This window comes from Phyllobates terribilis, unplaced genomic scaffold, assembly GCF_046119375.1.
Source record: "Phyllobates terribilis strain yellow unplaced genomic scaffold, ASM4611937v1 Scaffold_5__5_contigs__length_657084704, whole genome shotgun sequence".
Lineage (NCBI taxonomy): Eukaryota > Metazoa > Chordata > Amphibia > Anura > Dendrobatidae > Phyllobates > Phyllobates terribilis.
Genome location: NW_027362765.1, coordinates 120,042,184 through 120,061,456, shown reverse-complemented (window position 1 = coordinate 120,061,456; position 19,273 = coordinate 120,042,184). Strand labels below are relative to the sequence as shown.

Sequence of the window (19,273 nt, the reverse complement as noted above, 5' to 3'; positions counted from 1 at the left end):
TTCTTCATTCTCTTTTGTGTTTTTTCCTTGCAAGCAAATTAAATGAATATAATAATACCAAAGAATTTGTGATTGCAATCATTTTCAGGAAGAAACTGAGTATTATCTGACAGAATTGCAGGGGTGCCAATACTTTTGGCCACCACTGTAATAGTAATAACATATCTGCGATCACCACTAGAGGAAGTTTTTGAAGACCACTGAACTCAATAATAACGTACTATGCAAAACATTATGCTCCCTCTAATGGTGTTTACAGGTAGCCAACATTTTAACCTTTTCATCTATGTCTATGTCGACTTGATTATGTCCAATACAGATATTTTTAGGTACGTATTCATATACAGTCAGTGTAGAACTGCTGTGCCAAGGGCCCATCAGTAACATCAACTCGGGGGGTTCACTGTTCAACTGGATGCAATTATTACATTACTAAATTTATATAATAATATACTGGGTAGTTTGTTAATTGAAGGATGAGATGCTGCCTTTGTCTGTATGTATTCAATTGTACTCTGCCAACTGCTGCACATATAAGGGGGTCGGAGGGCAGAGGGGGGATAGCTCACATATGGACTGTGGCCCACAAGGGGACTCACCTTTTCCCCTGTGAGCCAGTCGGAGCCTATATACAGTCTATATAAAGTTATGCCCAGCGCAAATGCATGTGTACACACCCATAGATGAATTAGTAATATTCTCTTCATATGTGGATAGACCTATATGATGTCATAGCTCCCAACCATCCCGGTTTCCGCAGGACTGTCCCTCTTTGAGGGCTCAGTCCTGCGTCCCGTCACAGCGCAGCTGTTCTCCCGGCTGTGGAGGGTGGTGGGCGTTGTTGCGGTGGTGAAGCAGCGGGCACAGGTAGTAGCCGGCTTCTGCAGTTACCATGTGTGCCTCTGCTAAAGAAAATGAATATTCACTCTTCTCCACGCCGGGATTATGGGCGTGGAGAGGAGTGAATATTCATTCTCCTTAATAGCGCACACTGTGAATCGCAGCTGCCGGCTTCCTGCTGCGGCTCCGCGATCCTGTGTGCCCGCTATTAGAGAGAATACTCCTCTCCCCGCCCATAGTACCGGCGTGGAGAGGAGTGAATATCCCCGCAGCTCACCTCGGCATCTAAGGGCGCATGACAGTGATATCATGCGCTGCTCAGATGCTGAGATCAGCTGCTGGCAGAACAGGATGCAGCGCTGGAGCAGATGGAAGAAAGGTGAGTAGAAATGTTTATTTTTTTCATGTGTGCAGTGATGGGGGGCCATGCATCCCAGGATTGGGTCTGAGGGGGCCATGCATCCCAGGATTGGGTCTGAGGGGGCCATGCATCCCAGGATTGGGTCTAGGGGGCCATGCATCCCAGGATTGGGTCTGAGGGGGCCATGCATCTCAGGATTGGGGATGAGGGCCGTCTGTGAATGCCCCTCATTACCAGTGCCCCTCTGACAACTCCTCCTGCCAGGGGAGAGAAAGAAATGGTAAATGGGCGTGGATTGGGATGTGGCCAGGGGCGAGGCCAAAATTTGCCGCAGCGCGCTATGCACGCCACATAATCTGTCCCTCTTTCTCTTCTTCAAAAGTTGGGAGGTATGTGATGTACAGTAGAACATGTGCTGCACTGAATCCAGGAAAGAACGTGTTACTTATTTCTCCTGGACTCTGCTCAGACCGCTGTGTCTTCCTCTCAGTGATGCTGGTTCTATCATTTGCTCTGTCCTTTGGTTGGCATTGTAACCCAATGTGCCTCTGTGATGTAACTCTATCGAGCCATATAGCATCCTATAAATAATCAGCTAATTATCATCCATGTCACTACCATGGATTTCTACACCACTGGCCAGTTCTACCTATCTTCTATGACAAACACAGCTCTATTATATTACTGTTGGTCAGTTCTGCCTAGACTTTGACAATCCCAGCTACACCACATTGCTAGGTAACTGCTTTACTGCTGGCCACTTCTGCCTCGACTCTGTGACAAACCCAGCTCTGCTTCTCTGGGCAACCCTGGCAAATGCTGTGCCAACACTGCCTTGGACTCTGTAACAGACTCAGTTTTACTACTATTGGTCTTGCTATATCACTGGATCAGTGTTGCCTCAGAACCTCTTGTGTCGTCAGTCGACTCTGTTACATCACTGTCAAACATGGCTACACAAATTGCCAAGATTTCTACTCTGCTTCTTTGGTTCGCGTGGTTCATGTTCTGCTCCTCCAGTTGCATTCCTGCATCATCAGCCCCGGCTGTTCCAACTGGATTGCTCTGCTGCTCCAACTTCATCTTTCCATGCTGCATCAGAACTGTTCATCCAGACAAAGGATTTGGTCAGATTTGTGGTCCAGTGGGCGGTCCTATCAGTGACTGACAGCTTTCTTTGTATAACTGTGCATAGAGACAGCTGGTCAATCACTGATAGGTCCGCCCACTGGACCTAAAATCCCAGGAAGAGCAGAGGTTTAAATGATGAAAACCCAGGTTATACTGAATGTTTTCTCACAAAACTATATTAATCTGCTCTGCCCCCTGTACTCTATATCATTGTGCCTGCAGATTAGACTGCATTTTCTCAGTGACAGGTTCCCTTTAATTAATAGCAATGTGGTGAAAACCCCTTTCAGCATTTTTACAATAGTTGTCAGCACTAGTTATCCCCTGGAACTAATGATATTTATTTTTTCTCGTTACTTATATAGACTGATTAAGCTACAAGCGGTCACACAGCAGCCGCAGCTGCCATCATTATTACTGCTGCTTGTGACAGGGGAGATGTGCACTGGAACATGAGGGTGCTGGAAAGTGAGAAGGTAAGAACACAGGCGACCCATGTGCGAGCTTCATATAGGATATTCCGTATACAGTGCATGCTGTGTATACTGTAAATAGTGTATACTGTGTAGAGTACACATATTGTGCATTCTGTATTGTACATAGTGAGTATATTGTATATAGTGTATAGAACATTCATATATACATATATATATATAATACAAGCTGTGTACATTGTATACTGTATATTGCAAATAGTATATTCTGTGTACTGTTTATGGTGTATATTATATACTTTACTTAGTACATATTGTGTATAGTCTATATAGTGTATACTGTATATAGTACATCATGTATATAGTACCTGCTGTATATAGACTATATAATATATACTGTATAGTACATACTGTATATAGTCCATATAGTGCATACTGTGTATAGATTATATAGTTTATACAGTATATAGTACATCATTTGTATAGTACATGCTGTGTATGGTATATACTGTATACAATACATACTGTATATAGTGTATACTGTATATAGCACATGCTATGTATAGACTATATGGTATATACTGTATATAGTGCATCAAGTGTATAGTACATACTGTATATAGTCCATATAGTGCATACTGTGTATAGATTATATAGTTTATACAGTATATAGTACATCATTTGTTTAGTACATGCTGTGTATGGTATATACTGTATACAATACATACTGTATATAGTGTATACTGTATATAGCACATGCTATGTATAGACTATGTGGTATATACTGTATATAGTGCATCATGTGTATAGTACATACTGTATATAGTCTATATAGTACATACTGTATATAGTGCATACTGTGTATAGACTATATAGTTTACACGGTATATAGTACATCCTTTGTATAGTAAATGTTGTGTATAGCATATACTGTATATAGTACAAGCTATGTATAGAACATATGGTATATTATGTATATATTGCATCATGTGTATAGCACATACTGTATATAGTCTATATAGCATGTACTGTAAATAGTACATCATGTGTATAGTACACATCATGTGTATAGTACATGCGGTATATAGTCTATATAAGGTGGACTGTATATAGTACATCATGTGTATAGTACATACTGTATGTAGTCTATCTAGCGTGTACTGTATATAGTACATCATGTGTATAGTACATGCGGTATATAGTCTGTATAGGGTGTACTGTATATAGTACATCATGTGTATAGTACATGCGGTATATAGTCTATATAAGGTGTACAGTATATAGTACATCATGTGTATAGTACATACTGTATATAGTCTATCTAGCGTGTACTGTATATAGTACATCATGTGTATAGTACATACCGTATATAGTCTATCTAGCGTGTACTGTATATAGTACATCATGTGTATAGTACATGCGGTATATAGTCTATATAAGGTGTACAGTATATAGTACATACTGTATATAGTCTATCTAGCGTGTACTGTATATAGTACATCATGTGTATAGTACATGCGGTATGTAGTCTATATAAGGTGCACTGTATATAGTACATCATGTGTATAGTACATACTGTATATAGTCTATCTAGCGTGTACTGTATATAGTACATCATGTGTATAGTACATGCGGTATATAGTCTATATAGGGTGTACCGTATATAGTACATGATATGACTTGCAGAATTAAAGAATAAGAATCTATATCGACTGACGACTCTTTCCAATATTTAGATTGTCAGCTCTTTAGCGCAGCATTTGATAATACAATATGACTAGTTACAATGAAATCAGGTTTTCTCTTTTCTCCAGACAGAGGATGATGATGATGAGAAGGAGCTGTGACACCCCGGCACATGGATCACAGGTTTACAATGAATCCTAATGGAAGGAGGAGTGAGGGGGACATGATGGGAGCCCCTCCCTGCGCACCTCCCCTCACATAAGTAGTTGTGAAGAGTCTCATGCACTCATAGGGACGGCAGGAGAACCTGGAACTGACTTGTGGAGTTAACATCACCTGCCTGGACCACAGAGGGGCGGCTGCATCGTCTTATAAACAGGTAACCCGGAGGACACTGCACCTTTAAATCCACACAAACAACATACAGGTCCCCTAATACATCACAGTCTGGCACCCTAAAAGAACACGCACCCAGAGATGAGACACATCATTCTAGTGCCTGCACCCCATATTTACAGCACATCCTCTAGCACTGATAGCACTGAGTACCCCAATATTCCATGTAGATCACGTATTATCACCGCACCATACCCCATATTTACCAGATATCTTACACAGCAGAATTACATTACACAGGACAATCAGTCATAGGTAACAATGTACCTTCCAAAATCTTACACCCCATTTTTTTTATCTTACAAATAATCTTTGAATCGTATCCCAAATTAATAGGACACACAACATAGAAGGTTAGAGGGCACACAATGTACTCTATAACAACATTGAACCCCATGAAAGTACCAAAATGCATCATATAGAACCCTGGAAAGCATTTTATACTGTAATGGACCCCAGATTTATCTGACATTCTCTAGAAAGTGTGCAATCATATTCTATACTGCACCCCAATATTCAGCCCCATGGTTTATTTCATAATTACATTTTAAATTTACAGGAAATAGTTCAATGCAGTTTTATAGCACCCCAATATTATTCCCATCACAGCCGGATGTCATCACATCACATAGTCTGTAGCGAATCAGAGAACCCTATAATGCACCCCAAGTTTATATGACTTTATTGCACCCTAATTTTACCGTCTGTAGTACATGGCACAATGGCTTATCACATAATCTCAGAGGATCAATCACCCCAATATCTCCCAAACGTCATGCCCTATAGAACCTCACATTTCCCAGTATAATACGGGGCCACAGAACATTACAGAATGATGTGCCCCAAAACTGTGTCCGACAGTTTTTAACCCCATAAAACTCAATTTATTCCTACACCCACCATGATCAGTATATAGATCGCTGACTCCCACTTAATTTTTGCTTTAAGGGCTGGATCCCCAAAAAGAGACGCAGAACAAACAATCTCCTGGAGGACGACTCTGCTCCCCAAAACCTGGAGCAAGCAAAGAGGACTTGAAGAGCAGACAAGATTCCAATTTCAGAGGTATATTTTCCCTTATTGAATTGTTGTAGGATATAGCTCACATATGCTGTGGGGTGGTACATACATTATTCAGAGGGGTCCGTGGTGGTACATACATTATTTTGAGGGGTCGGTGGTGGTACATACACTATTCGGTGGGGTCGGTGGTGGTACATACATTATTCAGAGAGGTTGATGGTGGTACATACATTTTGAGGGGTTGGTGGTGGTACATACATTATTCAGAGAGGTTGGTGGTGGTACATATATTTTGAGGGGTTGGTGGTGGTACATACATTTTGAGGGGTCGGTGGTGGTGCATGCATTATTCGGATGGGTCGGTGCTGGTACATACATTATTCAGAGCAGTCGGTGGTGGTACATACATTATTCAGAGCGGTCGGTGGTGGTACATACACTATTTGGAGGGGTCGGTGGTGGTACATACATTATTCAGAGTGGTTGGTGGTGGTACATACATTATTCAGAGTGGTCGGTGGTGGTACATACACTATTTGGAGGGGTCGGTGGTGGTACATACATTATTCAGAGCGGTTGGTGGTGGTACATACATTATTCAGAGCGGTCGGTGGTGGTACATACACTATTTGGAGGGGTCGGTGGTGGTACATACATTATTCAGAGTGGTTGGTGGTGGTACATACATTATTCAGAGTGGTCGGTGGTGGTACATACACTATTTGGAGGGGTCGGTGGTGGTACATACATTATTCAGAGCGGTTGGTGGTGGTACATACATTATTCAGAGCGGTCGGTGGTGGTACATACACTATTTGGAGGGGTCGGTGGTGGTACATACACTATTTGGAGAGGTCGGTGGTGGTACATACACTATTCGGAGCGGTCGGTGGTGGTACATATACTATTTGGAGGGGTCGGTGGTGGTACATACACTATTCGGAGGGGTCGGTGGTGGTACATACACTATTTGGAGGGGTCGGTGGTGGTACATACACTATGTGGAGGGGTCGGTGGTGGTACATACATTATTTGGAGGGGTTGGTGGTGGTACATACATTATTTGGAGGGGTTGGTGGTGGTACATACATTATTTTGAGGGGTTGGTGGTGCTACATACATTACTCGGATGGGTCGGTGCTGGTACATACACTATTTGGAGGGGTCAGTGGTGGTACATACACTATTCAGAGGGGTCAGAAGTTACACAATGTATCGCTTCCATTTCTGCAGAAACAGTAACCCTGACATCTTTGTAGCATTATTTGCTGTGGAGTTTAATACAATCTATTACTTCCTGTTATCAGCCATTTCAGCCTGAGATGAGGCAGACTGTAGGACAGCTAAATAAATTCTAATGCTCCTTGTTATCAGCCATTTGGGCCTAGTTAGTCTGTGACTGTACCAATGTGATGAGTGATAGGAGGTGCATGAATCTGCCTGCCCCCATGACAACTACTTTAGGTCTCATATCTCCAGTGCTGAGAACATCTGCTACTCCTCTTATAACGCTCTAAACCGATTAGATTTCTGGTTAGTGTCCCTTTAAGAAACTGGAATGTAAAATATCCAATTATGTACCTGTGCCAGTATCAATTGTGCCATTAACTGGTGCAAATTTATCACATGACTGTCCTGAGAGGCCGCAGATTTGTGCCATTTTAGCAGAAAAGTGAATGTAGGATACTCTAGTGTTACATTATATTGACCCATTCTATGCCCCCCTTCATAAGCACCATGTCCTGGCACCTCCACCCTCCTCATAGTTGCACCCATTGCCGTAGGTTTGATAACATGTCGCTCCCCCTGCCCCGTCATGACGTGAGTGACACGGAGTCGGAGAGGACAGGGAGATGTGAGTTATTAACTTCATTTAAAGCAATTTTTCACCCCATTACAATCCCCAGGAGGGACACAGTTAATGACCTGAATCTTCATTCAGTCACATAGGAAATGAATAATGAGAAAAGAGAATGATAATAAAAAACACACTGTAAACGGTGGACAAAGAGCTGCGTACTCCACCGCCGCCGAAATCTACCACATGATAGCCTGTGTATAGGGTTCATGCCCGCTGCAGCGCCACAGTAGTGATTTAAAGGGCCAGTATCCCTCTAGTACAATATCGAACATGGGAAAATTTGGTGCCAAGACAATATTTTTTTATGCAAAGAAAATACTCATTTGAAAAGGTGAAAAGAAATGTTCCCTAATGAATGGAAAATATCTTGGCTATCTCACTTTTGGTGCAATAGCGACAACCTGCTATCGGATCCATGCCACCCAAAATACAGGCAACATGAATCAGACACCGGCTGGTATGTTTTATTATAAAATGCTGTGCGGTTTCACAGAAAACAAACTTTAAAAACCCATCCTGGGACTATGGCCCTGAATCATTAAGACCGGAGATGTTCACGCCGCATGAATCAGGAGCGTCTGTAAAGTGGCATGCTCCTCCGTGCACTTTGTCACAAATCTTACTACAGTCAGGGACTGGAGTAAGATTTCTGGCATAAGGAACGTCACACCCCATACCGCCCCAGCTTGCCCATGCAAAACTAATGTGAAAACGTCAATAGTTGCAAAAGTTTTGAGATTTTTCAAACCGATTATAATCATAATTATGGCATAATCGCTATAATGAATTGATCCCTATGTATCCCATATGACTAGTCTGAGGTAGATCCGAGGTGGCATATCCCTGCCCTGATCCCTTTGACTGACAGGTTTCTACCTAAACACACACATAGGGAGAGACCAGTCAATCAACTGGAGCGGGACAGGGAGAAGCCGCCAAGGATTTGCCTTGGACTAGTCATATTGGACACAGGGCCCGATTCATTAAGACTGTCGTGGTACTTGATTAGGGGGCATGATGGAGACAGATGCCCCTCTTTATGAATTAGGAGCGTCGGACGGCACCTCGCCACAGATCCTACTCCAGCCCTTGAATTTGATGAGTGGCATTCGTCCCTCCCCCTTCCGTCCCCCATCCCACCACAGCTTTGCCCATTTCAAAGGTATAAAACTGTCATGTAGACCCATAGTCCCCGTCCGGCTTATATTTCCAACCACGCAGCCAGTGTCTGATTCATGCTGCCCATAGGTCAAGGATCATGACGGGCTTTCTTCCGTTCATGATCATAGCGATCACTGTGATGTAATATTAGTGATCAGTTTACTTCAGATTTATAAATGGAGTCATCGTGTGTTGACGTTTTTGGGGTTAATCATAGCATTGATATTGATTTTAGGGTACTATAGAATAATATGTGTTATGCGATGGCATGAGGGTGGGATAGTGGATGATGTACACTACACCTATGGATGGACCTATTTTCTACAGTGCCTGATTTAATGGATCAGTAAGTTATATTCTCATTTAGTCAGATGTATTCAAACCTGACATGGCTGATAACAGGGAGCAATAGTTTGTATTCATTTTCACATCAAATGGAGGTAAAAATAGATTGGGGGTGTGATGTCTCTTTAAAAAAGTTGTAGACAAAAGTTAGCAGCAAAGTTTATCATGATGAACATGTAAGATGGGTCCATGAAGTCAGGCTGTCAAATTCCCAAAATGAAGGGTACATGGTTCCCTTTACATTATCGTAACTACACAGCCAATATCAATAATGAGGGCTGTCGTGTGGATGACTCCTTCACAAAAACACCTTTCTGCTGCTGATTCTGTCATCCACTGGAATACATTCTGAATTTCCTGCCTGTAAACTCCAGAAGGAAACTTTGCAGCTTATCCTCCATGTGTGAACATGTCCCTAAACAGCGTCCTCATCCCATATACCACCCGTGATCCATTTCTGATTATTGAACAGTACGCTCACCATTAACCCCAGAGGGTTATGTCCAGGTCACATCCCTCGCACTGACCCTAACCTCCCGCACGGGTCATTTCCATTTTCCGATTCATTTATTTTCATCAATAAAGACAAATAGAACATAATAGGAAGACATTATGGGACACACCGTATACAATGGCTGTGCTGGAAGCGCAAGAAAGGGGGCAGACAATGGCCACGGAGGGGGAACACAGACACCGATCAAGATCTATTTACATGAGAGGTGTGGGTGAGAAAAGGAATAAATTATACAGAATATTCTGCCATCACCGGGACGTGACAGCTGCCGGATTATCAGATATTCTGGATTTCCAGATCATCCTTAAAAATGATTTTTTTTTCTCACTTGTCATTCATTTTTTGGATGGCACACAGATGACAGATCCATAGTGGAACCCATCTTCCACTATTCATCTATATTCACACATGATGGATTTGTACACATTTCTATCTTGCATAAATCCTTAGGGTTCATTTACACAACCAAATTATTACTCAGCCATAATCCAGAATATTTTTTAATGCAGGTCCCATTACTGCTGGATTATAGGATTTTCACTCAATGGTGGGATCTCTTACTAATAAAAATGTACATAATGGCTTTATATCAGGGGATCGGGTACATATTTGGATTTTTTTCATTAGTCCAGTAGTTACTTCATGCATGGGGATTATAGAGATGGAGTCTAGATAGATTTAGGAGTGATGGGTACAAGACAAGTATTACAGATAACATGTAATAGGGGTCGGATATATTGTTGCAGACCCAACAGTTGTTGCAAGGGAGATGATACATTGTGCAGAAGGAGTCACAAATCATTTTATAAGCAAAACAAGGGGTTAAATAAGGATATAGGTATATAGTCTTAGATTCAGATATTTGAGATTAGTAATGGATATGTGCATTGCTTTAGGCTGAATACAAGGGGCTCGTATGGGGGGAGGGGGGACACAGGGTAACAAATGGATCCATTATAATGCAGAAGTCTGGCTATAAGCAATGGTGCTGCTCCAATATTTGGGTTCTCCAGTACAATATTTGACCCTTGACGCTCCATTCATTGTCGCAGCATTGTATTGCGCTCTTCTGCATCCCCCTCCATTTGTTTCTATGTGCCTTGTATTTTTTATTTTTCTCTTTCTCAAGGACATATGTGGGCACATATCTTTGTATGATACATTGCTGCTTCCGGAGGATGAGTACCGAGACCTTATTATGTGTTTGCTCTGTATATTTCTTTATTTTAGAACCCGGAATATAGGTGTAGTAATATTAGTATCTGGTGGGACTACAAATCACAGCATGCTTCAATGCCACTATAAATCTGCAGATTGCAATGAAGAATAAAAAAAAAGGGAAAAAACAGTTCACCAATGCAGCAAGACGTCCTGCGGAAACTGGAACATAACATAGCCACTGCCATGGACATCAAATGGTTAAGGATACAGAGGCAATAAAGCTCAAGACAGGGTCAAAATTCCAGACTTTATTAAAGTAGTGATAACATCAGACAAAATGCACCGACGCATTTCTGGTGCATATAGCACCCTTAATCATGGTGAACATGTTGTGTCCAGTTGGGGCAGTAGACTTGTCTCTACTCGGTAATGTTACTTGAAGAGGCAGTTGAATTTTTTTGCTGTCTCGGTGGTTGATACCTTTTTTAATCGCCAACTAAAAAGATGATAACACATAGCAAAGCTTTCCAGACTTCTCAGGTCTCTTCATCAGGCAGAATTTCCTATATGGCAGTAATAAAGAGGGTTTCTGAAATGTAACTGCAGTACCACTGGTGACCAACTGAGGCAGTACAATTTTCTAGTCTTTTTTTTTCAGTACGACTGAATGCATATCAACAGTAGCGACATTACATTTCTTTGCTTATGTTATAGTGTCCTGAGGGTAAGAAATATTTGGAATTTGGCTGGATTGGGACATAAATCTGTAATACATCTTGCAGCCAGAAGAGGCACTAGTAATGCCTACTCATGTACCGTAATATAGTAGTAAAATTAAAAGATACTTGGAATTTGCCAGAACTGGGAATTTTATCAGCAGAACCCCCTGACGCAGTATAATTAACTATTTACTATAGTGGTAAAATTGCCTGCAATGTGCATTAGGAATTATACAACCCCTGGCAAAAATTATGGAGTCACCGGGCTCGGAGGATGTTCATTCAGTTGTTTAATGTTGTTGAAAAAAAGCAGATCACAGACATGGCACAAAACTAAAGTCATTTCAAATGGCAACTTTAGGGCTCTAAGAAACACTAAAAGAAATCAAGATTAAAAATGTGGTACTCAGTAAGGGTAATTTTTTTCAGACCAAGCAGAGGGAAAAAATTATGGAATCACCCTGTAAATTTTCATTTCCAAAACTAACACCTGCATCAAATTAGATCTGCTTGTTAGTCTGCATCTAAAAAGGAGTGATCACACCTTGGAGAGCTGTTGCACCAAGTGGACTGACATGAATCATGGCTCCAACACGAGAGATGTCAATTGAAAAAGGAGAGGATTATCAAACTCTTAAAAGAAGGTAAATCATCACTCAATGTTGCAAAATATGTTGGTTGTTCACAGTCAGCTGTGTCTAAAATCTGGACCAAATACAAACAACATGGGAAGGTTGTTAAAGGCAAACATACTGGAAGACCAAGGAAGACATCAAAGCGTCAAGACCGGAAACTTAAAGCAATATGTCTCCAAAACAGTAAATGCACAACAAAACAAATGAGGAACGAATGGGAGGAAACTGGAGTCAATGTCTGTGACTGAACTGTAAGAAACCGCCTAAAGGAAATGGGATTTACATACAGAAAAGCTAAACATAAGCCATCATTAACACCTAAACAGAAAAAAACAAGGTTACAATGGGCTAAGGAAAAGCAATTGTGGACTGTGGATAACTGGATGAAAGTCATATTCAGTGATGAATCGCGAATCTGCATTGGGCAAGGTGATGATGCTGGAACTTTTGTTTGGTGCCTTTCCAATGAGATTTATAAAGATGACTGCATGAAGAGAACATGCAAATTTCCACAGTCATTGATGATATGGGGCTGCATGTCAGGTAAAGGCACTGGGGAGGTGGCTGTCATTACATCTTCAATAAATGCCCAAATTTACATTGATACTTTGGACAGTTTTCTTATCCCATCAATTGAAAGGATGTTTGGGAATGAGGACATCATTTTCAAGATGATAATGCATCCTGACATAGAGCAAAAACTGTGAAAACATTCCTTGAAAGAAGACACATAAGGTCAATGTCATGGCCTGCAAATAGTCCGGATCTCAATCCAATTGAAAATCTTTGGTGGAAGTTGAAGAAAATGGTCCATGACAAGGCTCCAACCTGCAAAGCTGATCTGGCAACAGCAATCAGAGAAAGTTGGAGTCAGATTGATGAAGAGTACTGTTTGTCACTCATTAAGTCCATTCCTCAGAGACTGCAAGCTGTTATTAAAGCCAGAGGTGGTGCAACAAAATACTAGTGATGTATTGGAGTGTTCTTTTGTGTGTTTGTTTTTCATGATTACATAATTTTTTCCCCCAGAATTGAGTGATTCCATAATTTTTTCCCTCTGCTTGGTCTGAAAAAAAATGACCCTTACTGAGTACCACATTTTTAATCTTAATTTCTTTTAGTGTCTCTTAAAGCCCTAAAGTTGCCATTTGAAATTACTTTAGTTTTGTGCCATGTCTGTGATCTGCTTTTTTTAAACAACATTAAACAACTGAATGAACATCCTCCGAGCCCGGTGATTCCATAATTTTTGCCAGGGGTTGTAGCTGGAGTAGTAGTACTACTCAGGTCTTGCGTATGTATCTGCACATACCACTAGACCTGGTATGTGATGAATTCCTTTTTTTGCAGGAAGAACTCATAAAAGGGGCAGAACTTTTGCATCAACCCATTTCCAGGCCTCTTGCTTGGCCCTTCCCTTGGCCATTTAACAGACTCAACGGCACCCTCTAGTTCAGAGTTATCAGGAAATAGATTGTGAGCCCTCGCGGGCAGGGTCCTCGCTCCTCCTGTACCAGTCGCTGTCACATTGTGTTCAAGATTTTTGTTATTGTTGTATTATACCCCTTTTTCACATGTAAAGCGCCATGGAATAAATGGCGCTATAATAATAAATAATAATCTATGATATTCAGTCCTGGTGAGGAGCTACAATAGAAGATTCCATTGTCCATTTTCACCTGCAAATATTATTTTTTATACTAAAACGGTGATTACATAAAGTGATAAATATCTGATCCAAACTGAGTGTGATCCCCGATGACATTGTTGTCTACGGCGCACTGTATCCATGGAGATTATTATCATCCATATTGCCTAAAACAAATGACACAGAGGTTCTTCTTAATATTGGCATGACAACATGGCCGCCCCAACTAGCCCGTCATCACGCCAGGAAGTTCTGACCTACCCCTCCCCCGCAACTTATGCTTGGCTTTTTCCATATGTGTATGGTATCTGCAAAGTGCTATGTACTTCTCAAGTTATTTAAGGCCGTGTTCCCAAGTGCGTTTTTTTTCTGATGCATTTTTTTTTGCTGATGTCCGCTCTAAAATACACAATAGCAGTCTGCTCTGGTTACGATTTTTTTTTTACAATGCATTTTCCCCTTTTTTGAATGTGTCTTTGGTGCAGATTTGATGCAGTGCAGAAACACCGGGATTCAGCACTTAAAAACACAACAACGTTTTTACACGTGTTTTTTCAATCTCCCATAGAGGCATATAAAGGAAAAAAGGCACCAAAACAGCAACAGCATTTATTAAACACACAGATGACACGAGTTTTCATGAAAATCACATTAACGCAGCCCATTTTCTGTGCAAAGAAAAAAACAACGCATTTACTCTACGTCGGAACATGGCCATAAAGTAAAAAAAAAAGCTTCATGAAGATATCGCATGTTTAGGCCACGTTCACACGTTGAGTATTTGGTCAGTACTTTACATCAGTATTTGTAAGCCAAAATCAGGAGTGTAGCCTGGTTTTGGCTACAAATACTGATGTAAAATACTGACCAAATACTGAACGTGTGAACGTAGCCTAAAATGCCCACACAGTCTGCCAACAATTGTGCCCTCGGAATTAGCCACAGTGCCGCATACTAAACCACTGTGTTCCTTGAATCACCCACAGTAATCCCAGTGCCAATCTCAACATACCAGTCCGAATGAGCCATAGTGCCATCAGAATTAGCAATAGTGCTTCCGAAATCAGCCACTGTGCTAGAGACCAAACCATAGTACCTTCAGAATCAGTCACACTGATAGCCACATTATCAACCACTGTATGCGGCCAAAGTCTGCCACAGTGCCGCAGAGTAAGCCGGTGCTGCCATAAGTAACCTCAGTGACCCTAGAAGTGACACAGCTGCAGTTAACTACTGTAACTCCAAAGTTAACCAGTGCCCTCAGTCAGCCACCAGTTCAACTACAGTACTCCAGAGTCAACCACAGTGCCTCCGCAGTTAACCACCATCAGGAACGGACACAGACAGAAGAGGGCCCCTGTGCGAGAGCAGTATACGGGTCCTTTTGCGGTTCAATAGTTCATCATAAAGCATAATTCCACCAGTTTAGGAGATGGCATTGGTCCCCTTACTTCTTGTGCCCCTGTGCGGCAGTACAGGTTGCACCAATGGTATGTCCTCCCCTGACTACTGTGTGCTCAGTCATACACAGTGCAACCATTACTGACTACAATATTCCAGAGCCAGCCACAGAACTCCCTGTTCCAGAGCTTCAGCTCTCTCATACCTTTCTGTGCCCATGCGACCTAATCAACAGTGGTCAAGACAAGACTGAAAGGGAAGAATGTAAAAAAAAAGGTGCTAGGTATAGAGTGAGGGAGGTATGGCTATCAGCAGCGGCTACTATTATTGTCACGCCAGGTGTGGGAAAGACTTAGTGCAACAAAAAGGGAAAGGGAGCCCAGACCCTAGGGAAAGGGGGAAGGGGAGACCTCCTAGTCTTGTCTAGTGTCACCCTGTCTCAACTACCGTCCCTATATTGGCTCTTCATCAATTGCCCTGACTTTCCCTGGCGTATGGCTAAGGCTAGGGATGGGAGGAGATGAGCACTAGTCGATCTCCACTAAACTCTATAGACAACAAGGGTAGACAAACAGGGGGGGGGGGGTTTGCTTAGTTTTAGACGACTCCAGACAATTGCGCACACGGCCTCAAGCTCCAGAGAGGACGAAGTACTGCTCTTGCTAAAGTCTCACAAGTAGTAATGAATATCGCCGGCACCTCCCTCTTAGACACACCAGTTATTTATACACCCAGGCCAGTGAGCTAATTAGCCAGATGGAGGTAGTCGCTGGGTCCTAGAGACAGCCAGCCTCTAAGAAGATATCTGTAATGCCAAACGTAGAGATCTCCAACCAACTGCAGGACGACTGTCTGTCACCTCTGACACACCTGTGACAATTATGCACTATTTTGTCCTAGCAAAATCCATGACACATCCGCAACATGTGAATAAAATATCTGTAAGATTGCTGTCTGTAATTGTTTTTTTGTTTTTTTTTAATTTGTGTCCATGCAGAAAATCTTGGCAATGGGTTTGCTGGTTTTGATAATGCTGCTGAGTCTCTCCGCTCCACATGCAACCTGTGCAGACTGTGTGTCCTGGTGCTTCTCCTGTGCTCTACAGATCCAAGCCACCAACTCTCGCTTCAATCCTCTGGTAGGTTTTCTATAAATGGAGAGCTCAAGCTGACGAGCTAGTACAAGAATTAGCCCCACTCTTTCCTATGTGCACAACACTGGGTCATTGCCATGTGGGAACCCTGGTTCTAAGCAGCGTCCGTGGAGTCTACAGCCTCTTCGGTGAGGGGGACCAGAGCTGTTGTATGGTAGGTAGGCACTGGAAATTATGTCCAGTAGACTACATACTTGGTGCACATAGCACAAGAAAATTTGCCATTTTGCCAACCAAATCTTGAAAATGGTGACCAGGTAAATTGTGGCTTCCGATCACACCAGCATTGACTACTTCTTTCTCATTCCACAGGTTTGTTCTTTACAATGTGAAGGATCCATGGCCTCTGTGACAGAGTGGGAGCGATGTGAAAAGATCTTGACTCCTGTAGGAGCCGTACTCGAAATTTCCAAAAGGGAGCAAGAGCGAGTGCCCACAACCTCCGAACTCCTGGAGGTACCAGTCAAGCGTTATGGAGGATTTATGAAAAAACTGGATAAAAACAAATTCTTCTTTAACTCCCCCAAGCGAGAGAGTGCCATCTACAAGGGAGAAGCTATTAAGCCCTATAGTGGTATCCTGCACAAATATAGAGAGAGGGACCTCCTGGAGATACCTGACTCTGAGCAGGAGACGGAGGTCAATAACGAATCGGAGGAGCAGAACCAGGCATGGAACGCAAGAGATGAGAGGAAGCGCTATGGAGGGTTCCTGCGCAAATACCCCAAGAGGAGCCTGGACAATTTACAGGGGGTAGAGCTAGACAGGAGGATGGTACTAAACCCAGAACTGGGATCAGAGCAGGGGGTGGAGGAGATGGAAACAGAACAAGGGGTAGAGACAGAACAGGGAGTGGCGGATCTTCAGAAGCGCTATGGGGGATTTATGCGCAGGATCCGGCCCAAATTAAAGTGGGACAATCAGAAAAGATATGGGGGATTCCTTCGGCGTCAGTTCAAGGTCACTACAAGGTCAGAGGAAGATCCCAGCACCTTTTCCGGGGAGTTGTCCAACCTTTAAGAAGCGTTAGTGCCTACCATAGGTGGCAAAGTGGTGGTGGAATAGTTAACGCTTCAAAAATCTAAAAAAACACTTTTCATTCTGTTTGGTTAAACTTTATTTCAACCATCCCATAGTCCGGCGTTGACACTGAAGGGATCCTGTAGCTCTTTAGAAATGGGAAATTAACCCACGCCGCCTTCTGTAAGTCATCAGAAGGTACTGCACGCAAGTTAAGATTTGTTTTACCACATTAGGCTGAATGTATAGTATGTTCTTGTTTGTACTGTGCACAGATGTATATAGCGCTTTACATTATAAAGTTACACAACTAAGTTTACATAGAGTAGCGTGTGGAGTACAAGAGCTACCGAAATACCACAAGCAACCAATCAACTGAAAATTACAATAAAACAATAAAACTAATACTTGCAGCAAGTGGTTGTGATTATTTATGAAACTGAAATGGAATTTATCGCTCAATGTCCCTTTAAGGTCAGTGTAACACGTCCATGGAACACAGACTGAGCTCAGATTGTGAAACATGGATGTGTGAAACCGGCCTAAGGTAAGGGTGGCACCAAAAGAGGTGAATTAGTGGACACATTGCACCTAAAGTGCAAGTTTGGGATGCACAAGAACATGTCACAAAGCCAGGTGCCTTTATATTAGATACCAGGAGCATAATGGTCACGGTTACAGGGTGTATGACCGAGCCGTGAGTGAGATGGGCCCGTTGGAAGTAGCCCTATTTTATACTGTCGGTGCATTCTTGAATGTACCTCTAGTTGAAAACTATTGTGGAGCAGAGAGCCACTGACTCCCTGCCCCACACTGACTCTACAACCGAAGGGCTATCAGAGGCCCACAGCTGCAGATCACTCCAGTATAACGTCAACGTTGCAGGCAGGGCTTGCAGTGTGCTGCCGGTGTGCTGAGCCGCTGGGGACCTCTTATAGGCCTGTGGCTGCAAAGTAAGTGTGAGCAGAAAATCAGCTGAGAGAGGAAGGAAGAGGACTGAGCTTCTCGTGGGAGTGGGGACAGATGAGAGATTGAGATGGTTTTTTTTTTTTTAATAGCAGTAGACTGTTGTAGGGGTAGACCGCAGGGGCACAATGTGGGCCACATATTTTATGGGGCCAGAATTGGGGAGCATTATTACTGTATGGTGGCCACATAAGAGGACATTATTACTATATGAGGGTCACACAAGGGGTCACGATATGGGGATCACACGGGGGACATTATTAATATATGGGGGCCACATAGGAGACATCATTACTATATGGAGGACACATAGGGGGCATTATTACTATATGGGCTCACATGAGCGTATAACTCGGACGAGTGCTATCCAATGGTTTATCGCATAGCACTCGGACCAATGTTATATAATGGGGCAGTGCAGATCTGCGTTTTTTTCCAAAGACCGAATCTGTCTGGAAAAAATCAAATCAGATGACATTCAAGTCTAAGAGTGCGTGAAAAACATCAGACTGCACTCGGATGTCATCCAAGTGCAGACCGATATCTGTGGACTCAGACAATTGAGAAGATGGAGAAATGACGTTCTCTGATATGATTATCTCATTTGAGAGAATCGGATCGCATTAAGCTGACACTGATCAAACCTGGATCATATTTTAATGGAATTAAGCTGATTCTCTAGCACGATAGGCCGGGGTCAAACCACCGTTGGGTCTATCAGTGTCATGGGTGTGTCAGATGTGACAGACAGTTGGTTGCAGAAGATCTCTTCGTTTGGCATTACAGACACCTTTTTAGATCTGTCTCACTGTAGGACC

General features: G+C 42.5%; 1 protein-coding gene across 1 annotated transcript; it reads left to right on the top strand.

The window, feature by feature from the left end:
* The first annotated feature begins 2,659 nt into the window (after positions 1 to 2,659).
* PDYN (prodynorphin) lies at positions 2,660 to 17,902 on the top strand. Its single transcript, XM_073681036.1, has 5 exons — positions 2,660 to 2,808; positions 4,581 to 4,831; positions 5,797 to 5,913; positions 16,314 to 16,454; positions 16,782 to 17,902. The coding sequence occupies exons 4-5, from the start codon at positions 16,326 to 16,328 to the stop codon at positions 17,487 to 17,489; spliced, it is 837 nt and encodes a 278-aa protein (XP_073537137.1). The 5' UTR covers positions 2,660 to 2,808; positions 4,581 to 4,831; positions 5,797 to 5,913; positions 16,314 to 16,325; the 3' UTR covers positions 17,490 to 17,902.
* Positions 17,903 to 19,273: the final 1,371 nt, after the last annotated feature.

What these genes read in the sequence shown, in the direction of transcription:
- PDYN (XM_073681036.1), top strand. Translation starts at nt 16,326, where the DNA reads ATGGGTTTGCTGGTTTTGATAATGCTGCTGAGTCTCTCCGCTCCACAT. An exon ending in ACTCTCGCTTCAATCCTCTG is followed by an intron (nt 16,455 to 16,781) that starts GTAGGTTTTCTA and finishes CTCATTCCACAG; the next exon opens with GTTTGTTCTTTACAATGTGA.